At 49.1% G+C, this 20,198-nt stretch overlaps 1 protein-coding gene across 4 annotated transcripts in view; it reads left to right on the forward strand.

The window, feature by feature from the left end:
• The window catches only part of NFX1 (nuclear transcription factor, X-box binding 1), a 238,250-nt gene that overhangs the window by 74,328 nt on the left and 143,724 nt on the right, over positions 1-20,198 (forward strand). For all 4 annotated transcript variants that reach the window (XR_012157390.2, XM_073332429.2, XM_073332430.2 and 1 more), the window contains 3 exons: positions 10,030-10,169; positions 12,787-12,886; positions 12,990-13,207. Coding sequence is in view for 3 of the 4 variants with exons in the window: in XM_073332429.2 (XP_073188530.1) it covers positions 10,030-10,169; positions 12,787-12,886; positions 12,990-13,207 (458 nt within the window). In the remaining variant the exon portion in view is untranslated. The remainder of the gene's footprint in view (positions 1-10,029; positions 10,170-12,786; positions 12,887-12,989; positions 13,208-20,198) is intronic.

Below are 20,198 nucleotides of genomic sequence, written 5' to 3' on the forward strand. Positions count from 1 at the left end.
CCAATTTGGTACAAGAAATAATGGGTATATACTGGTCATGAATACATTTAGGCTGGTAATTAGAAGGTTTCTAACCATCAGAGGAGTGTGATTCTGGAATAGCCTTTCAAAAGGAGTAGTGGGGGGCAAAGCACTTAACTGGTTTTAAGGAGGAGTTTGATAATCCCATTCATAAACTTATATGAAGGGGTTACCTCTGATCATGAGGGACTGGACTTGGTGACCCAGGAAGTCTCTTCTAGTCTATGTTCCTGTGTGCAAAGCTACAAATTAGTTTTGAAAGTCTCACCAAATTGTCATGTCAAATTGTCCCGCTTGAGACAGCTCTTATAATCACAGAATCATAGAATATTAGGGTTGGAAGAGACCTCAGGAGGTCATCTAGTCCAATCCCCTACCCAAAGCAGGACCAACACCAACTAAATCATTCCAGCCAAGGCTTTGTCAAGCTGGGCCTTAAAAACCTCTAAGGATGGAGATTCCACCACCTCCCTAGGTAACCCATTCCAGTGCTTCATCACCCTCCTAGTGAAATAGTGTTTCTTCTTCGAGTGCTTGTTCACGTCCATTCCACATTAGGTGTGCACGCAACGCATGCACAAGCATCGGAAACTTTTCCCCTTAGCAGCTCCCGTCGGGCCAGCGGAGCCCCCTGAGTGGCGCCACTGCTCCATGCACATAGACCCCTGCCACCCGACCCCGTCCAGTTCCTTCTTACCGTCCGTGGCTGCATTGGAACAACCTCTCTCTCTTGTATGAGAGCAGTCCCTTAGCCTTTCTCATAGATAGCTGTTATAAGTTAGTTAGCATACCTTTGTTGTGGACACTTACGTGATTAGGCGCTTGGAGGCTTCCAGCATGCCGCAGGCCTACGGGTTTAAGGCTTGTGCCACAAGCCTATGCTAGTTAGTGACTTCCATGGCTCGTGACTATGTTGCCTGAGGGAAGAACATCAAACTTGACCGGTGTAAGATTTGCAAGGCGTTCAAGCCGAGAACAAAGAAAGAAAGAGACTTTCATTTGAAGCAGTTGTTGATGGAAGCCACCTTGCAGCCACCAGGCCTGGAGTGCTTGACGTTAGCTCCAGCTTCCTTGGTGCATAGTGCCGCGGAGTCGTTGGGAGACCTGGCACCGGCTAAACACCGAAAGCTGTCGGCCCCAGAGCTCCAGACTAGGTCCCGGCACCGCTCGTCCTCCCCGGTGTGGCCCACAGCACGGCCAAAAGGAAGATGCGGACATTCCCTGCACAGGAGGCCGGCATCTTCCAAGGCCCCGAGCACCGATAAGAGCGGGAAGGCCACTGTACCGGCGCTAGCACCGATGGCTGCAGCACCACAAGCCCCACTGAGCCCAGGCCTAAGTGAGCTCAGTGCAGACGATGGGCTCGAGGACTTAATGGATCAGCCCTCCACGCCTGGCACCTTTGAGGCAGCAAAGGACCTCATTGAACTGTCGGCGACGAGCCCCCTCCTGTACAGGGAGAATCCTCCGGCACCCTTGCCACAGGTTCCGTTGAGGGGTAAGCCAGCAATGGTGTGCTGTTTGAGGACACCGTCCTGGCGTTGCTCCCGGAGCTGGTCCCAGTCAAGCTCCATGTCTGCGGACTCCCAGTTACCTGCGGCTCAAAGGAAGTCGCAGTACCGGGAGTCGTTCGGCGCGAGGAAGTAACAGAAGAGGCACAACGCTCTCTAGCACTGATTAGAGACTGGCACCGGGAGGGGTCGAGATGGCCCTTGCTGGAGGACTCCCGCAGACGCCAATCCTGGTCCCGAGAATGCCGGCGCTGATCCCAGTCCCAGGAATATCAGTGCTGGTCTTGCTCCCATTCCGTTAGGAGCCGCTCGTCAACCTCCCGCCAGCACAGATTGTTGGCACCGCCATGGCCTTTGCGATCGGTGTCGCCACAGTCCAGTGCCAACTCCAGCCGTTACAGTTACTTGCAACGTGCCCTGGACAGCAAGGACCCTCAGATGGGGTGGCACCCCCAATGGGGGCCGCCAGGTCATTGGCCCTTCTGGACTCCTTGGGCCTATCAACAGCGCCAAAGGGCCCCATCCAGGGCGAGCTACTCGGTGCAGTGGTCCTGATCCCTGCACCGACATCCAGCAGCGCTGGAAGCTACAGTATCCAGGCCTCCAGCATCCCCCGAGGATAAACTGGAGAGACCAGCACCGAGTCCGGTGCCGCCCCAAGGTTTCCCGCACCGGTCCAAGCCGGAGGCCCCTCCCATGGGAGAAGGGGAGCAGGAGGACCAGCCAGAGGGGGATGAGCAGCTGCTAACCTTCTTGTCATGCCCGGATGAGGCAGTGGCGGAAACAGCGGCATCCAGCCCTCCACCCATAGACCACAGAGCCCACCAGGAGCTACTGCGTAGGGTCACCCAGAACTTGAGGTTGCAGGCCAAGGAGATGGTTGAGCAGGAGGACCCCATGGTGGACATTTTGATCCCCGAAGGTCCATCTAGAACAGCGCTTCCAGTCATTAAGACCATCCAATCGAATTATAAGACTTTATGGCAGACCCCGGTCTCCAGTGCTCCAACGGCCAAAGGTGTGGAGTGCAAGTACTTTGCCCCGTCAAAGGGCTACGAATTCTTGTTCTGCCACCCAAGTCCATGCTCCCTGGTGGTCTCTGCAGTGAACAAAAGGGAGCTCCATGGACAACAGGCCCCGGCATCTAAGGCCAAGGAGGCAAAACGCCTGGACCTTTTTGGCAGAAAGGTATCCTCATGAGGGGCTTTCAGTTGGGGATTTCTAACCAGCAGGCCATCCTCAACAGGTATAATTTTAACTTCTGGGTGGCAGTGGGAAGTTTAAGGACACCTCCCGCAAGGTTCCCAACAGGAGTTCGCGGCCCTGGTGGACGAGGGCAAGGGAGTAGCTAAGACCTCTCTCCAGGCCTCCCTGGATTCAGCAGACAATTTGGATTCGGCCAGAACAATCGCGTCGGGGTGGTTATGAGGCACTCGGCGTGGCTGCAGGAGTCTGGCCTGCCGTCTGATGTCCAGAGTACGCTTCAGGACCTCCCCTTTGAAGGGTCCGGGCTCCTTTTGGACCAGAGAGATGAGAGGCTGCATAGCCTCAAGGACTCGAGGGCTATATTTAAGTCGCTGGGTATGCACACCCCGGTGACACAAAGAAAGCCCTTTAAGCTGCAGCCTCCCCCTTAGCGCCAGTACCAGCCTCGTCATAGGCATGAGCCTTACTGTAGGCAAGGCAGGGATAACATGCAACGGCGCAATAACAACAATAATAATGTGCCGGGTCAGAACCAAGGTCAGCACAAATCCCAGCCAGGCTTTTGAAGGTGCGCTCGAGGACAGCGTACCAGACCAGTCACGAGATCTGTCTCCTTGTTTCGTGAACCGCCTGTCCCGTTTCTCCTATGCATGGTCCAGCATTACATCAGACAGTTGGGTCTTATGCACGGTATGGAACGGGTACTTGCTGCAATTCTCTTCCCTCCCACACCCCTTCATGGACCCCTCTCACGAGCATCTTCTAGAGAAGGAGGTATGCTTGCTGCTAGAGGCGGGGGCTGTAGAGGCGGTGCCGTACAGCCTAAGGGGGAAAGGTTTCTACTCCTGGTACTTCCTCATTCCCAAGGCCAAAGGGGTCCCATTTTAGACCTGCGTGGGCTCAACAAGTTCCTGGTCAAGGCCCGGTTCTGCATGGTCTCTCTGGGCACCATCATCCCTTCCTTGGATCCGGGAGGCTGGTACGCTGCCCTCAACATGAAGGACGTGTACTTTCATATTGCCATCCACCCAGCACATCGGCGGTTCATGCGCTTCACCGTGGGCCGTTACCAGTTTGCGGTTTTTCTGTTCGGTCTAGCTGCGGCCCCACGGGTGTTCACGAAATGCATGGCGGTGGTGGCGGCCTCCGGGTGTACCCGTACCTTGACGACTGGCTCCTGGCGGGTCGATCCGAAGCGGAAGTGCGGGGCCACGTGGAGGTGGCCCTCTGATTGTTCCATGAGCTAGGGCTCCTGGTCAATGTCCCCAAGTCCACCCTCGTGCCAACTCAGAGAGTGGAATTCATAGGGGCGGTCCTGGACGTGGTGCAGGCCAGGGGAAGCCTTCCAGTGTCCCGATTCCGGGCTATCCAGCAAGAGGTGGCCTCCCTGCACCAGTTTCCAAAGACAACGGCCAGGTGCTGCCTGCAGCTGCTGGGCCACATGGTAGCATGCACGCATGTGGTCAGGCATGCCAGAGTGAGACTCAGGACTCTGCAGGCGTGGCTCGCTCCGGTGTACCGCCCAGGCAGGGACCCCCTGGACTTGGTAGTGACAGCCCCAAGGGACTGCTGTGGTGGCAGTCCAAGCCTGTGGTTTGCGAAGGCATCCCCTTTGCCGCCCCACAACCGGACCTGATTCTGGTGATGGACACGTCAGACCACGGATGGGGGCGCTCACCTGGGGGACCTCAGGACTCAGGGCTTGTGGTCCAGAGCGGAGCGGTCGCTCCATATCATTTTGAAGGAGCTCAGGGCGGTTCGTCTGGCAGGTTAGACCTTTCACGCCACTCTGAGTGGTCACAGCGTGACAGTTCTGACAGACAACACTACTGCCATATTTTATATAAACAAGCAGGGTGGGGCCCATTCCTCGCTGCTCTGTTGCAAGGCCTCTCCTCTTTTGTATAGTCAATGCCATTCACCTCGAGGCGTGGTATCTCCCAGGGGTGCAAAATGAGCTGGCAGATTACCTCAGTAGGTCGTATCACATGCACCAGTGGACGCTCAGAGCGGATGTCGTGCTTTCGCTCTTCCGCAGGTGGGGGTTTCCCCGGGTAGACCTGTTTGCCACCGGGGCCAACGCCCAGTGCCCGCGGTTCTGCTCGTTCCAGGGCCACAGCCCAGGCTCAGTCGCAGACGCGTTTGCAATCCCGTGGGGAGGGGGCTTGATGTATGCTTTTCCCCCACTCCCCTTGGTACACAAGGTCCTGCTCAAGGTATGCAGGGACAGGGTGGCGGTGGTCCTCATCGCCCTGGCGTGGCCCCGCCAGCACTGGTACACAACACTTCTAGAGCTGTCGGTGGAGGCCCTGGTAATCCTGCCCCTACACCGGGATCTCATCATACAGGACGGCGGGCGGCTTCTCCACGCCGACCTGCAGTCACTACACCTGACGGCATGGAAGCTCTGTGGCTAAAAGCCTTAGAGAGCCAGTGCTCCCTTTCTGTGCAGCAGATTCTGCTTGGCAGTAGGAAGCCCTCTACCAAGGCTACCTATGTGGCCAAGTGGAAAAGGTTCTCGTGTTGGTGTGAGCCCCGACAGGTGCGGCCGTGCCAGGCCCCGGTGCAAGCCATCCTCGAGTACCTCCTGCACCTCAAGCAGCAGGGGCTGGCCCGTCCTTACTCAGAGTGCACCTGGCAGCCATCTCTGCCTTCCATCCAGGGTTTTCGGGGGGCTCGGTGTTTTCGGAGTGGTGGTACAGTTCCTTAAAGGATTGGAGAGGATGTTTCCATACTCACGCCCCCCAGTCCTTCCTTGGAACCTTAACTTGGTTCTCTCTAGGCTCATGGGACCTCCGTTCAAGCCCCTCACTACCTCCTCTACGTTTCCTGGAAGGTGGCATTTCTGTGGCCATTACCTCGGCCAGAAGAGTGTCTGAGCTGAGGGCTCTCACCTCTGAGCCACCGTATACAGTGTTTCACCAGGATAAGGTGCAGCTCCGACCACCCCCCAAGTTCCTCCCTAAGGTGGTCTCGCAATTCCATTTGGGCCAGGACATTTGTCTGCCGGTTTTTTTTCCAAACATTCATACGGACCCGAGCCACCGCAGCCTACACACCTTGGATGTCCATCGAGCGCTGGCATTCTATTTGGAGCGCACCAAGTCCTTTCGTAAATCCACGTAGCTGTTCGTGGCCGTAGCCAAGAGGATGAAAGGCCTCCTGGTGTTGGCGCAGCAGATCTCGTCTTGGATTACAAGCGGCATCCGGGCGTGCTATGAGCTTGCAGGTGTTCCAGCCCCGGCAGTCACGGCCCACTCGATCAGGGCGCAAGCGACTTTCACGGCTTTCCTGGCACAGGTCCCGATCCAGGAGATCCGCAGAGCAGCCACCTGGTCCTCGGTGCACACCTTCACGACCCATTACGTGGTCAACCAGCAGGCCAGAGAGGACGCAGCAGTTGGCAGAGCGGTCCTCCAATCAGTTGTTTCATGACTCCTACCCTCCTCCAGAGGTAAACTTGTGATTCACCTAATGTGGAATGGATATGAACAAGCACTCGAAGAAGAAAAAACGGTTACTTACCTTCTCGTAACTGTTGTTCTTTGAGATGTTCACGTCCATTCCACCACCCACCCTTCTACCTCTCTGTCGGAGTTGCCGGCAAGAAGGAACAGGAGGGGGTCAGGCGGCGGGGTATATATGAACGGCGCAGTGGCGCCACTCAGAGGGCCCCAACGAGAGCTGCTAAGGGAAAACGTTTCTGACACTCATGCACGCAACACGCGCACACCTAATGTGGAATGGACGTGAACAACACATCTTGAAGAACAACAGTTACGAGAAGGTAAGTAATCGTTTTTTCCTAGTATCCAACCTAGACCTCCCCCCCTGCAACTTGAGATCATGGCTTCTTGTTCTGTCATCTGCCACCACTGAGAACAGCCTAGCTCCATCCTCTTTGGAACCCCACTTCAGGTAATTGAAGGCTGCTATCAAATCCCCCCTCACTCTTCTCTTCTGCAGACTATATAACTCCAGTTCCCTCAGCCTCTCCTCATAAGTCGTGCCCCAGCCCACTAATCATTTTTGTTTCCCTCCACTGGACTCTCTCGAATTTGTCCACATCCCTTCTGTAGTAGGGGAACCAAAACTGGACACAGTACTCCAGGTGTGGCCTCACCAGTGCCAAATAGAGGGGAATAATCACTTCCCTTGATTTGCTGGAAATGCTCCTACTAATAGAGCCCACTATGCCATTGGCCTTCTTGGCAACAAGGGTACGCTGCTGACTCATATCCAGCTTCTTGTCCATTGTAATCCCCAAGTCCCTTTCTGCAGAACTGCTGCTTAGCCAGTTGGTCCCCAGCCTGTAGCGGTGCATGGGATTCTTCGTTCCTAAGTGCAGAAGTCAGCACTTGTCCTTGTTGAACCTCATCAGATTTCTTTTGGGCCCAATCCTCCAATTTGTCTAGGAATGCACTAGAATACTGCAGAATTTTTTGGGGGGGAACTACAGGAAATCCACTTCCTTCTCACAAAATGCTATTGAACCTACTCTACAGGGTGAAATATGGAAGAAATTTTATTCCAGCTTGGTACTAAAGGTTAGGAAGGATATGATCAGTCCTGGATTTCATGATACCAGGTCACTGTTTTTTTTTGTTTTTGTTTTGTTTTGTTTTTTTGCACTATTTATGTCAGCATATAAAGTCATGTGAAGTTTAGCATTCTCAGACTGTCATCTCAGCATCCAGAACACAGAGTGCATGTGCAAACATGATTTAAAAGTGATTATTTTTGAGATGGAAGAAAAGATTAAAAACAGCTACCATTCTGCGGATACAGTTGTAGTCAGGGTTTGAGGTCAGCTTGTTAGCAGGCTAACCTGGAAGGGGATGTGTAATTCACTTACATTTGCTATAGCAACATTAATTTCACTGGGGAGTTATAAACAGTATTGGAAATACTGTTTTACTCTCAGAATTCCAGATCCATTTCATTTGTTGTTCTGACACGCTGTACTCTTTCAGTATTCAAGTTGTCCAGCCTGCAGCTTGCTCCTGTGGTACTATACCTAGCCATTTAAAAAAAAAATGTTTTGTCAGGATCCCCCTTCTCCCCCCTGCAACTCTGAACTCTGGGGTACATGAAAGACCCCTTAAGCTTATATTTTACCAGTTTAGGTACAAATTTCTCTAAGGCACTAATTCCTTAGACTGATATTGCTGCCACCACCAAGTGATTTACACAAAATATTCAGGGAAGGGTCACTTGGAATCCCTATCCCCCCAAGCCCCTTCGCCCCCTTTCCTGGGGAGGCTTGAGAATAAACTACCAACCAGTTGCCTTAGCAATGTGAGCACAGACCAGACGCTTTGTCTTCAGGACACTGAAATCAATCAGGTTCTTAAAAGAAGAACTTTATTGATAAAGAAATAAGTAAAAGAATCACACCTGCAAAATCAGGATGGAAGGTAATTTTACAGGGTAATAAAAAGATTTAAAACACAGAGGATTTCCATCTGGACTCAGCTTCACAGTTACAAAAACAGGAATGAAACTACCTCTGTAGGATAGGAAAATTCACAAGCCAAAATAAAAAATAACCTGACGTATTTCATTGCCCTACTCGCAGTTTCTGTGGTTTCAGATGGATTATTCCACATGTATTTTCAGAAGATATTGTACCTGCTTGGCTTCTCCCCCTTCTCCCCTCTTGAAAGTATCTTTTATTTCCTCATTGGTCCTTCTGGTTAGGTGCCAACTAGGTTATTTGAACTGCTTAACACTTTACAGGTAAGGCAATCCAGTACAGCTGCCAAGGATACTTAAAGGTTGCTACCCTTTCCCCTATATTCATGACAAGATTATACACATGACCATTCATCTGGACATCGGATATGGATTCAAGATGACTGTAAGCGTAAAGTCAGTTACCAAATTGTGCAAAATCAGTGCATCTAGAATTCTGTAATCAGTGGATTTTACAACTAGGACACTATAATATTAGCATTACTAACCTTTGCATGTATCCCAGACAAAAAGTTAAAGCTTAGAGAATGTATCTAATTTAAGAGAAAAAAAAATTACAGATATTGCCTGATTGATTGTGTATTAATTATATTGACTATTAAGAATTTCTAGTTAACGCTCTGAAGTTTGATAGGTTCTTGTTCCAAGATCAGGCCTAGTATTAACATTACTGTTCAGTTGGGAGCCCTGATGTGCACAATTTCAACATTCACCCGCAGGAATACCCCTCTGGGTTTGTAATAGCTTGATTAGTACAGTTCACAAAGTCACCAACACGCTGACCCAGCAAAGTTGATGGAATGTACATCTGAGCATCCATATACTTACACTATCCCTTGCAGAACAACCTGCAGTGTTAGTCATTATATTCCTCGTTACCATCACCAGTGGCTGTAATCGTGGCACCTCCCAAGGGCTACATCTCTCCCTCTCCAAGCACATAGACTGGTATACAACTTCTATAATATGCTGTGGTGACACCACTATGCCTAATGCATATTCAGTAAGGGTTTCTCTACTCTTCTTTATTTGTATTTCCTCACTTTAATAATGTGGGGTGTTCTTACTCTGTAGGTTATAATATTAATGGTTTCAGCTTATTACCATATTCGTTAAGTCATTGTCAAGACAAACTTACGGTTAAGCATTTGCCAAAATTTAATCCTAAAATATCCAAGCCTAGTATCAGTTCAATGTTCTTGCAGTTACCTGGTATCATTTTGTACGAATTTTCCCTGTAAACACACCTTTCCGAGTTCCCTCAAAACTGTCTGGTAACTTGCTCTTCCTAAGGCCATGGGCCTCAAAGCCTTATGCTAACTGCTCAAGTGAACGTCTTACAGGATGTAGACCTGTAGGCTCGTTGTTTTACTCCTTAACTTATGACGGTGCTTTACTTACAATATCCCTGTGTAGCCTAAGTATTTGCTAACTATCCCAAAACCATGCATTATAAACTCAGCAAATTCAGAGTTAAGGCCACACTTAAAAGAAATTCAAATATCTTAAGGTAATGCACTGTTTTCCCCCAGAATATCAAATCAAGTGCAAAATCATATTCTGCATTTTAAATACTACACTACACCCAGTTAGTGTGATGTCGAACACCTTTCTCTATGTTGAGATGTAAGAAGAGTCTAAGGCCACAGCATTATTCCTGAACAGAATTATGTATCTGTCATTAACAAATAGAACTTGTTTACTTTGAATGTTGCAGCATATATTGTAAAGGGGTTATTTGAAGATATAAATATGTGAAATGCTTAAATCCAGCTAAAAGATACTATACTAACTACAGTATCATATTTATCTACAGTCATTCAGTTCGCTGCGGCCAGTCCAACACAATTCATTGTTCTAATGTATGTGGGAATACTTTAAATTGTGGTAGGCATAACTGTGCCCAGGTGTGCCATGTGGGAAAATGTCATCCTTGTCAGCTTACAGTACAGCAAGGTAGGTATCAGACATGTGGAAATGTACTTAGATTTGTATGTTCAGTAGAGCTGTTTTTCAATTTCTTTAAGTTAGCTAGCTGCAAGTAAACAAATAAATTAGAGTATAATAGTGAGCAAAATAACAGGTAATGATTAAGGCCAAGATTTAAAAAAAGACTACTGTAGTTGCACTTAATTTAAAACAGGTCACTAGCCCTTATTCTTAATATATGCAAGTACATCTTAAACCTTTTTATTTAGTGATTATTTCCTGAACACTGAAACAACTTAAAATTCATTTTAATATTCCCCAGGAACATGTCTCAGGTTTGTCCTTTTGCTGATGCAGCTATATAAAGAACTTATTTATTCCAGTAAAACCCAGAATTAGGCACTTCACCTGCTGGGTTTTAATCTAAAATTTGGATAGTGCATAAAGTCTCTTCCAGTATAGTGGGAGTGGTGACTGCCATAGCTTTGTAACCATTCAGTTGCTTATAACATCTTGAATTTCACCTTTTGGGATTAAATTTTTCAGGCTCAATCTTTTCCTGAAGTTAAATATTTTGGGGAAAGTTTAAGCAAAAAACGATTCAGCCACTTTTGAGAGTGGAAAAACAAAATTAAAAAACAAAACAAAAACACTGGAATATTATTTTGATTACTTTCAACAGTAAAAATGGTAGGAAGTTGAATTATAGTATAGAAATAGTTTACATTAAAGAGAAATGCCTTTGTTCCACTGAAATTTGATTTTGTGTTCCTTAAGTTATGAGCCTTTTTAAAATCACAATCTTGAATATATGCAGTACATTTTAAAGACTGGTTTTCCACGAAATTTGTAAAATGCACAGCTAAGGAAGGCAATTAGCACATACACAAACTAGTTTTCTGCATAGCGAAAAGTGTACTGATGGTGCCAAAAGGTGGAAAGAGAGCTGCTTTCATCCTCTTTAATATTGGCAGTAGGGAACTTTGCTTCAGTGCATCTTCAGAGCTCTACAGCTGGGGAAATTCAGACAGCCTGCCTTCTCCTGTTGTGGACCTCCAAAAGTATGTGGACAAGAGTGGAGCAGATAGAGCAGCCAGTGAGTGGCCAATAGTCAGTCTCCATTCTGCCCCTGCTTACATCACGGCAACTCCTGTTCCTACTTAATATTGCAGTGAAGAAGAAGGTGTGATGGTGAGTTTGGCCAGTTTTTCTTGCTGGCCCAAATTTTAGGGATGAGCACAAATGAACAAGGGGAAGGAGACAAAGGAAGTCAGCTTCCCCAGAAGATGTGGAAGGTAAAAAGGTTTTTAAATGGTACATGCATCCAACATTTTAGGGAAAATTATCTATTTGCTTAAAAGTGAGATCTTCTTTTCCCTAAGTGTATACTAATCCCCCACTGACAATCATTTTAACTCATGGGACAGGAGTTTTCTTTTTATAAATCTCAGCTCCACTCAATATTTATGCTCTAACCCATTTTGCTGTTACCTGTTTAGCTTTGTCATTCAAGTTGTTTCTATACTGTCGTTGCTTAAGTGTCCTTACTTCATTACATTGGAACCTAAAAGACATCTTCACTTTTGTTAAAGTCAAGCACAGCTTGCCTGAAGGCTATCCCCTTGACAATTTTAATGTCCTATGGAAGATTGAGTGGTTCCAAAAAAGTCAAAAGAATTTTTTGTAATGGACAGTGGCATCCTAATTATAGGGGTTGGTGCTGTGCCTCTTTTAATTAATATTGTAAAGGATTTGCTATTATGGCAAGTTCTATAAATCAGTAATTCTATAAATTATATGTACGATGAGTACAGCGAACACCTTTCCATCTGAAGGCTGAATACATCCTTATCTTTTATCAGTGAGTTTACTTCCAAAATTGAGAGAAGTCTTGCTTCAGACAGGCACTTAATTTTAATTTTTTTACTTTAAAAAAAATGCTTCTGCAAGGGTTCTATAAATCAAAACAGGTGATATACCACTGTTACAGGATATTTTAAATACTAATTTACTCTTGAATAGGAAAATATTACTTATGTGTGACCCCTAGGACTTTTTTAATCAGTAGTATTGAAAAGTAACAGAAAACCTATATAAAAGCACATTTAAAGTAGCATACTTAAATAAGCACCCACACTTTTCAAATGGCTAAAAGTATTTTACCTCTGGTCTGATAGGCCATGTGGCTCCTATGATGTCCAGATGTCTAGTACAGTATAATATTGGTACATTTCTTTGTGATATTTACAAAGAAAATGCTTGCATTTCTTTTTGATGTAAATTTTTTGAAGTTTAGTTTAAGATAAAAGTTCTCATTCAAGATTAATTTGCATTATTTTTTGATTAAGCCCTCTTTTGCAAATAGTTTGTCCTTTTAATTGCTCCTCATTTTTATTAGCAAAAGACACTAATAAAAGAAATATAGAAACTCAGCCTGTACACAGCTACAGAAATGTACACAGCTAAGTCAAGTCTAAATAGAACAACTAAAGTACACTTTTAAAGGTTGTTTTAATACATTTTGAATTTTTAAGTTCAGTTTTTCAAATTTAGTATTGTCCTGCATATAGAGTGTTGAGCGTTCCTTGTTTGTGGTAATACTGGTTTTTTTCTTTTCTTTTTCTTATTATTTGTTCTCCCTTAGTCTGCTACTGTGGGAGTACCTTTCGAGATGTATTGTGTGGAACAAATGAAGAGTTTTCTGATGGATTTGGAAAGTTCTCCTGCCAGAAGACATGTGACAAGTAAGATCCTCTTTCTCCCCAAAAACCTAAAGCAAAAATTACATTTTATTCAACACTTAGTGACTGTGATATCCTTATAATTCCTTATATATTTCTTTTTTAGAAAATTAAATTGTGGAAGGCACAGCTGTATGCAGATATGCCATCCTGAGCCCTGCCAACTTTGTCCACGACTTCCTCAAGTAGTGCACTGCTGTCCTTGTGGGCAGACTCCTCTTAGCAGATTACTAAAACTAGGATGTACTGAGCGTAAACTGTGCACGGATCCGATCCCATCGTGTGGAAAAACATGTGGCAAACCTCTACCTTGTGGGAGCCATGGTAACTAGAACTTCCTGCTTTAAACACTTACAAATGCATTCCATTATTAAAGAGGCAGGTAGTCCAGATTCATATTTCTTTAAAAAATAGATTCAGAATTAACAAAAATCCAGTATGAGTAGAAAGTGTTCATGACTGCGTGGTTGTAGTCAAGTTGAATTTATAAAAGCCTCCGTAGAATTTGCAACCCAAATCTTGAATAATTGTAATTGTACTTGAGAACCAGAAAATCCGCTGTCTAGAAACAAATGAAACTGACCAGCTTCTTTAGCATTGCCTTTGTGGATCCCCACTGTAGGTGGTACACATGTTGTGGGAGGCAAGTGCAGAAATTTCTAGAAAACAAGAGTCCAATGGGACTGCATATGAACCCTGCCTGTGTCCCCAGGTCCTTAGTGCCTCCAGATCTCTCTGGCCAGCCAGCTGAGTTCTACAGTGTGTCATTTCCCTGTCAGTCCCCTTCATCCTTTACAGAAAAGTTAACTATAGGCAAACATCTATATACAATAAAAATAAAACTTTTAAATGGCATTAGCTCTGGTGCTCTTATGGGCCTGCCGATGAGGGCCTTGCACTTTTTGCCTCGCTGCTCCCAGGGTTAGGGTCCAAGGTCCATTCTGAGATCACTTATTGAGCGTCCTTCTGTTCACCATGGATTAGGTGCGGCAGCATCTACTACTTGAGTGACTCCTTGCTGATGGGTCCCTCCAGAGATAGGTTTATTCCCTATGGATATAGTGGACTTATCTTAGATTTGTTGAGCTCCATGGGCGCAGTTGCCCATATTGCAGAAGACCCAAGGACAATTGTGCAGAAGAGGAGAGGAATAAAGGCTTATATCAGCAAGATCTCCTTTGCCTAAGAGCCTTCTCACCAGCAATTCTCTTCTCCAGCCCTCTTTATCATCAGTGTAACGGGAAGATGAAGTTCTTCGAGTGATTGCTCATGTGTATTCCACAATAGGTGTGCGTGCTCATCACGTGCACCGGTGCTGGAAGTTTTTCCTCTAGCAGTACCCGTAGGGGGGAGCGCCCCAGCAGCCCCTGGAGTGGTGCCTCCATGGTGCGGTATAAAGGGAGCAACGCGCTCCCCCAACCCTCAGTTCCTTCTTGCCGCCAGTGAAGGTGCATAGGAACTACTCTGCTCCAGCTTTGTTGTAGCTTGTCCCCAGAACTTTTTGTTCATTAAGTGTTAGTACCTGTAGTTATTCAGCTGTTCAGTTAGTTCAGTTAGTTTGAGTGCCCGGGCCGGAGCACGCCCTGCTCCCCGGGTTTTAAGTCATGCGACACTTGCAGGCAATCTATGCCAAGGAGTGATCCGCACGCAGACTGTTACGCTGTTTGGGAGAAACCCATATCAGTGATCATTGCAAGATTTGCAAGTCATTTAAACCTTGGACTGAGAGATTAGGCTCCGGGCTATTCTGATGGTGTCAGTGCTGACCCCGAATCCGGTGCACTGCTCCGAGTCAGCATTGGGCACCGCGGCATCGGTGCACAGCGACCTTCCGGCGTCTTTGACCAGTTGGCACCGCTCCCCGTCCACGGGGCACAAGGAGACAAAGAAAATGCCTTCTTTGCAGCAGCACCGAGGGAAACCAGGAACAGAGAGTAGACCCATGTCGGGCAGTCCTCGACCCCCTCCGGCCACTAGGCCTCCAACTCACGTACAGCGGAGTAGCCCAGCCACTTCGGACCAAGCCTCCCTGGATGTCCGATGCCCTCCTGTGTGCTGCAACCTTCCGGTGCCTTTGACCAGTCGGTACCGCTCCCCGTCCACGGGGCACAAGAAGGCAAAGAAAATGCCTTCTTCGCAGGGGCACCAAGGAAAACCAGGGGCAGAGACTAGACCCATGTCGGGTGGTCCTCGGTCCATCCCCTCCAGCCTCTAGGCCTCCGACTCACGTGGAGTGGAGTAGCCCGGCCTCTTCGGAAACGTCGGAGGTCCTGCAGGCAGTCCGGGACGTCATATCCATTCTGGTACATGGGCAGGGTGGGATAGCTCAGTGGTTTGAGCATTGGCCTGCTAAACCCAGGGTTGTGAGTTCAATCCTAAAGGGGGCCATTTAGGGATCTGGGGCAAAAATCAGGGATTGGTCCTGCTTTGAACAGGGGGTTGGACTAGATGACTTCCTGAGGTCCCTTCCAACCCTGAGATTCTATAAATGTTCTATGAATGTAGCAGGAGTGCTGCCGAAGTCGGCACCATGCTCCAAGGGCAAGCCACCGCTGGGTTCTCCGCAGTCGCTTCCAGCTCGGCACCGGTCTTCGTCCAGGGAACATTCCCAACGCCGTTTGCCGCCAGCAACAGTTCAGCGTGTAGTCCATGCGAATCACCCTCAACTCCCACCAGACTGTCTGGTTGGGTGCCATCCGACCGAGACTCTCAGCACCGCTCCACATCACGGAGTGAGTACTGACGGGACCGAAGCCCACCAGAGGTCCTCGTCTCATAGGGATTACCACAACCGGTCACAACATGGACGTTGACACCGTTCCCACTCGGAATCCTGCTCTAAGACTCCGCCAAGGCATCGCCTTCACAGCCCAAGGCATCGATTGCCGGCACCTCGCTGTCATGGGTCCGCCCGTCGGAGCCGATCGCGAAGCAGCAGCTACAGATGGTACCGGTCCTCCACATTGAGGTCGTGGTCCCTGGGGCAACGTCGCTTCCGGCACCGCCGTTCCTCCCAGTCCTGAGACAGCAGCAGGTCGTTTGTCAGCCCAACCTCTGCTCATAGTCGCCCTTCCATGGGACAGGCCAGCCAGGCCAAACAACCAGGCCCATTAGTGCCACAGCCAGTGCAGTGGCACTGGGCTCTGTGGCCCGCCCAATGATATCAGTGGGCACCGTTGGGGCCCACTCAGCAGCTGGAACCTCAGAGGCACCATCAGCCTCCCTCTCCAGACCTCTGAGGAGGGGGTTGGTGGGACATACATCCTCAGCACCATGCCTGGAGTCTGACCAAGTGGTGCATCCTCCGGTGCCAGCGGACACCCAGAGCACCGTGCTGGCCCCCTCCCTCTCTCCAGGTGAGGTGATAATGACCCCACCCCCCTCCGTCCCGCAGGAGAACTTTAGGGCCCATCAAGGTCTTTTAAAAAGAGTGGCATCAAGCCTCCACCTCCAGGTGGAGGAGTTGGAGGAACCCTCCTACTCCCATTTCAATGTTCTGTCGTCTTTGGCACCGGGCAGGTAGCTTTGCCCCTCCATTAAGGGGTGGCAAAATTTCAAATGTCTTGTGGCAAACACCAGCTTTGCTGGCCCCAATCTCTAAGAGGGCGGATCGCAAGTACTTTGTACCCACCAAGGGGCACGAGTACCTCTACACTGGTCGAGTCGGTCAACCACAGGGAGCGGCAGGACCAACTAGCCCCTACCCTGAAAAATAAAAGATTCACGGAGGCTGGTCTCTTTCAGGAGAAGGCTTTATTCTTCCTCGAGTTTTCAGTTTCGGGTGGCAAACCACCAGGCACCCCTGGGCAGGTATGAATTCAATTTGTGGGGTTCCCTGCCCAAGTTTGAGGATTCCCTCCAGGAGCGCGATAAGAAAGAGTTCAAGGCGCTGGTGGAGGAGGGTACACCGGCTGCCAGGCCATCCCTGTAAGTGGCTTCGGATGCGGCGGACATGGCAGCATGGTCTATGGCCTTGGCAGTGTCCATGAGAAGGGTGTTGTGGCTCCTGCTGTCCAGGCAGTCTAGTGAAGCACGGGCTGCCATGCAGGATCTCCCGTTTGACAGCAAAGCTCTATTTGTGGAACAAACGGATACAAAGCTACATGGCATGAAGGACTCCCACACGACTCTCCAGACTCTGGGTCTCTATGTCCTGGCTCCGGCCAAATCTAAGTTTAGGCCGCAGCAGGCTCCCGATCAGGCCATCCAGTCGAAGTACGAGGCTGCCTATAACAAGTCGAGGGTCTATAAAAGGCACCCTCAGAGGCAGTGGCGGCCTGCCCCACAACTTGGGTACTCCAAGGGCAAACAAGCAGGGAAAAGGCGGTTTTGATGGGACGCTTGGGGGCACCCTGCCAGTCCTCCCCAGGGTTCCCCCCTCAATGAAGCTTCCCTTCTACAATCGGTTGTGTGCTTTTTTCCCGGCGTGGTCATGGCTGAAAGGCCAAAGGAGGACTCCAGCCTCACCATGAACTGGTTTAGATCCCGCAGGTCCAGGGTGGGCGTAAGTTCCGCATGGTCTCACTGGCCTCCATCGTCCCCTCCCTGGACCCCGGCAGCTGGTACGCTGCCCTCAGTCTGCAGGACGCATACTTCCACTTTCACATTTTCGAGGGGCACAGTCGCTTCCTCCGTTTCCTGGTGGGGCAGAATCACTACCTCCTGATAGTCCTCCTGTTTGGCCTATCCACTGCCCCCAGAGTATTTACAAAATGAATATCAGTGGTAGCGGCCTACCTCAGGCACCGGGGGGTCCAGATCTTTCCTTATCTGGATGATTGACTGGTCAAGAGTGTTAGAGGGCTTATTCCTTCACCCACTTACATCCCTGGTCCTTCTCACATGAACAGAGAGCAACAATACCCGAAGTCCAAAGGTGCAAACAATTCGATGTTTATTGGGGTGAACTTCCAGCAAGCATGATTCCAGTTTCCTTCCTTAGTATCCTCCTTCCCAGCTCTGACACCACAGAGCCTTACACCTGTGTCCCTGTTCCCATTCCTACCCTTAGCCAAACATGATTCCAACTTCCTTACTCCTATTCCCTGTTCCCATCTCCCCCTTTAGCAAAACATGATTCCAATTTTCTTACCCCCATTCCCTGTTCCCATCTCACACACCCACATGCTCACCCCCACCCACACCCAGTCACTTCCTCATTGACTACAGATTATATAATAATACTTGAGTTCTGCTTAGCTATACCTTAACCAATCATTTTCCTGAAATTTAACTAACCAATCCTAACATATTGTAACATGATTATGTAACCAATTATATCCCACCACCTTAATTAGTTTACACCCAGCAAAATTAATTATACAGCAGACAGGAACAATCACAGAACCAGACAGAGATTATACAGATAAACAACAGCAAAGTGGGAACTATAATGACAAAACAATACAGAAGTGAGGATTTCACATCCCAGCTATTGATAAGTGAGTTCTTGCCAGACAGGATGCTATCAAACTAAGTTTCCTTTTACATTTTCTAAGCACTTCCCTTTCTCTGGAGGTGATAGGAACTATCGGGACAGGATTGTATTCCTAACAGCCGAATAGCACCTTATTTCAGTGTGACTAGTTTGGAATGTGAGGATGTAACTGTTTGCTTCCCAGCTTATGGCTGCCTCTGCTGCTTAGCCAAAGGCCTTAGCCTAAGAACAGGGCCTCAGACTGTCACAGTAAGAGAAGGCCCTTACACCAGGAGACAGTGATTTTGATTCTTTCTTTTATACCTCTATCACTAGCCAAGTGATAAGAATACACCTAAATTCTTAGAGTACAGGCCTTTGCAGACAGGCCTGAATATCTATATCCTAACAAAGAGCAGCTCCTGGTCGCAGGTGAGGGATCACTTGATGTTTCTACTGTCCACGTGCGCTGCCCTGGGCCTGTTGGTAAATGACGCCAAGTCCGTGTTAGTCCTGGTCCAATGCATAGAATTTATCAGGATGCTCCTGGACAACTCGTGGGCCACAGCCTCTCTCACAGGTTCGAGACCCTGAAAGGGCTCATTGACACAGTCATAAGGTTCCCAGTGACTACAGCCAGAGCGTGCCTCCAGCTCTTGGGTCACATGTTGGGTCAACTGAGGGTGGGTCAACTGAGGGTGGTGTGCACATACATGGTCCGCAACGCCAGACTCCCAGTGAGGCCCCTTCAGCTCTGGCTGGCCTCAGAGTTCTCCCAGGCCAGGGACAGGTGGACCTGTTCGCGAGGTGGCAGAACCGGTGCTGTCGCCAGTTCCGCTCCAGGCAGGGAGTGCTGTCTCTGCCTTCCTCCTGTCCTAGTCAGGCCAGTTTCTCTGTGCCTTCCCCCAATTCCCACTGATCAGCAGGGTCCTAGAGAAAATAAAGACGGACAAGGCACGGGTCCTCCTGATTGCCCCAGTGTGGCCCAGGCAGCATTGGTACAGGACCCTCATGGGCCTGGTGGTTGCTCTGCCACAGCCATTGCTGCTCCACCCAGACCTGCTCTCCCAGGATCGGGGTCGCCTCCACCACCCCAACCTAGCAGCTCTCCACCTCATAGTATGGTTGCTCAATGGTTAAGTAGAGTTGAAAGGACATGCTCGGAAGGGGTCCAGCGTGTCCTCCCGGAAAGCAGACACCCCTCCACATGCCGTGCCTACTTGGCAAGATGGTCCCAGTTCTCCAGATGGGCGTCCGAACAGGATGTCTCCCTGGTGGCCGCCCCAATCCATCTTATCCTGGACTACCTTCTCCACCTTAAAGCCCAGGGCCTGGCACCCTCATCAGTCAAGGTACATCTGGCGGCCATATCGGCCTTCCATCCGCCAGTGCAGGTGCACAAGTATTCCCCCATGCTATGACTGGCCGGTTCCTCAAGGGGTTATACCGTCTTTTCCCATATGCTAGGCCCCCGGTCCCGCAGTGGGACCTGATCCTGGTGGTGTCCCATCTCACAGGGCTCCCGTTTGAGCTGCTAGCCATGTGCTCCTGGTCCCACCTCTCGTGGGAGGTGGCCTTCCTGGTCGTTATCACGTCAGCAGGGTGGGTCTTGGAACTCAGGGCCCTGACCTCTGAGCCCCCGTGCACGGCTTTCATAAGGGCAAGGTTCGGCTCTGACCACACACTGTGTTCCTCCCTAAGGTGGTCTCCGCCTACCACATCAGTCAGGACTTTTTCCTGCTGGTCCTCTGCCCCAAGCCTCACGCGTCCAGTGAGGAATGCCGCCTCCACACGCTCGACGTGCAAAGGGCTCTGGCTTTGTACCTTGAGCAGACTAAGCCGTTCAGGAAGTCCTCCCAACTGTTCGTCGCCTCAGCTGAGCACATGAGGGGTCGGTCG

The sequence above is a fragment of the Lepidochelys kempii genome, chromosome 2 (assembly GCF_965140285.1).
Source record: "Lepidochelys kempii isolate rLepKem1 chromosome 2, rLepKem1.hap1, whole genome shotgun sequence".
NCBI lineage: Eukaryota > Metazoa > Chordata > Testudines > Cheloniidae > Lepidochelys > Lepidochelys kempii.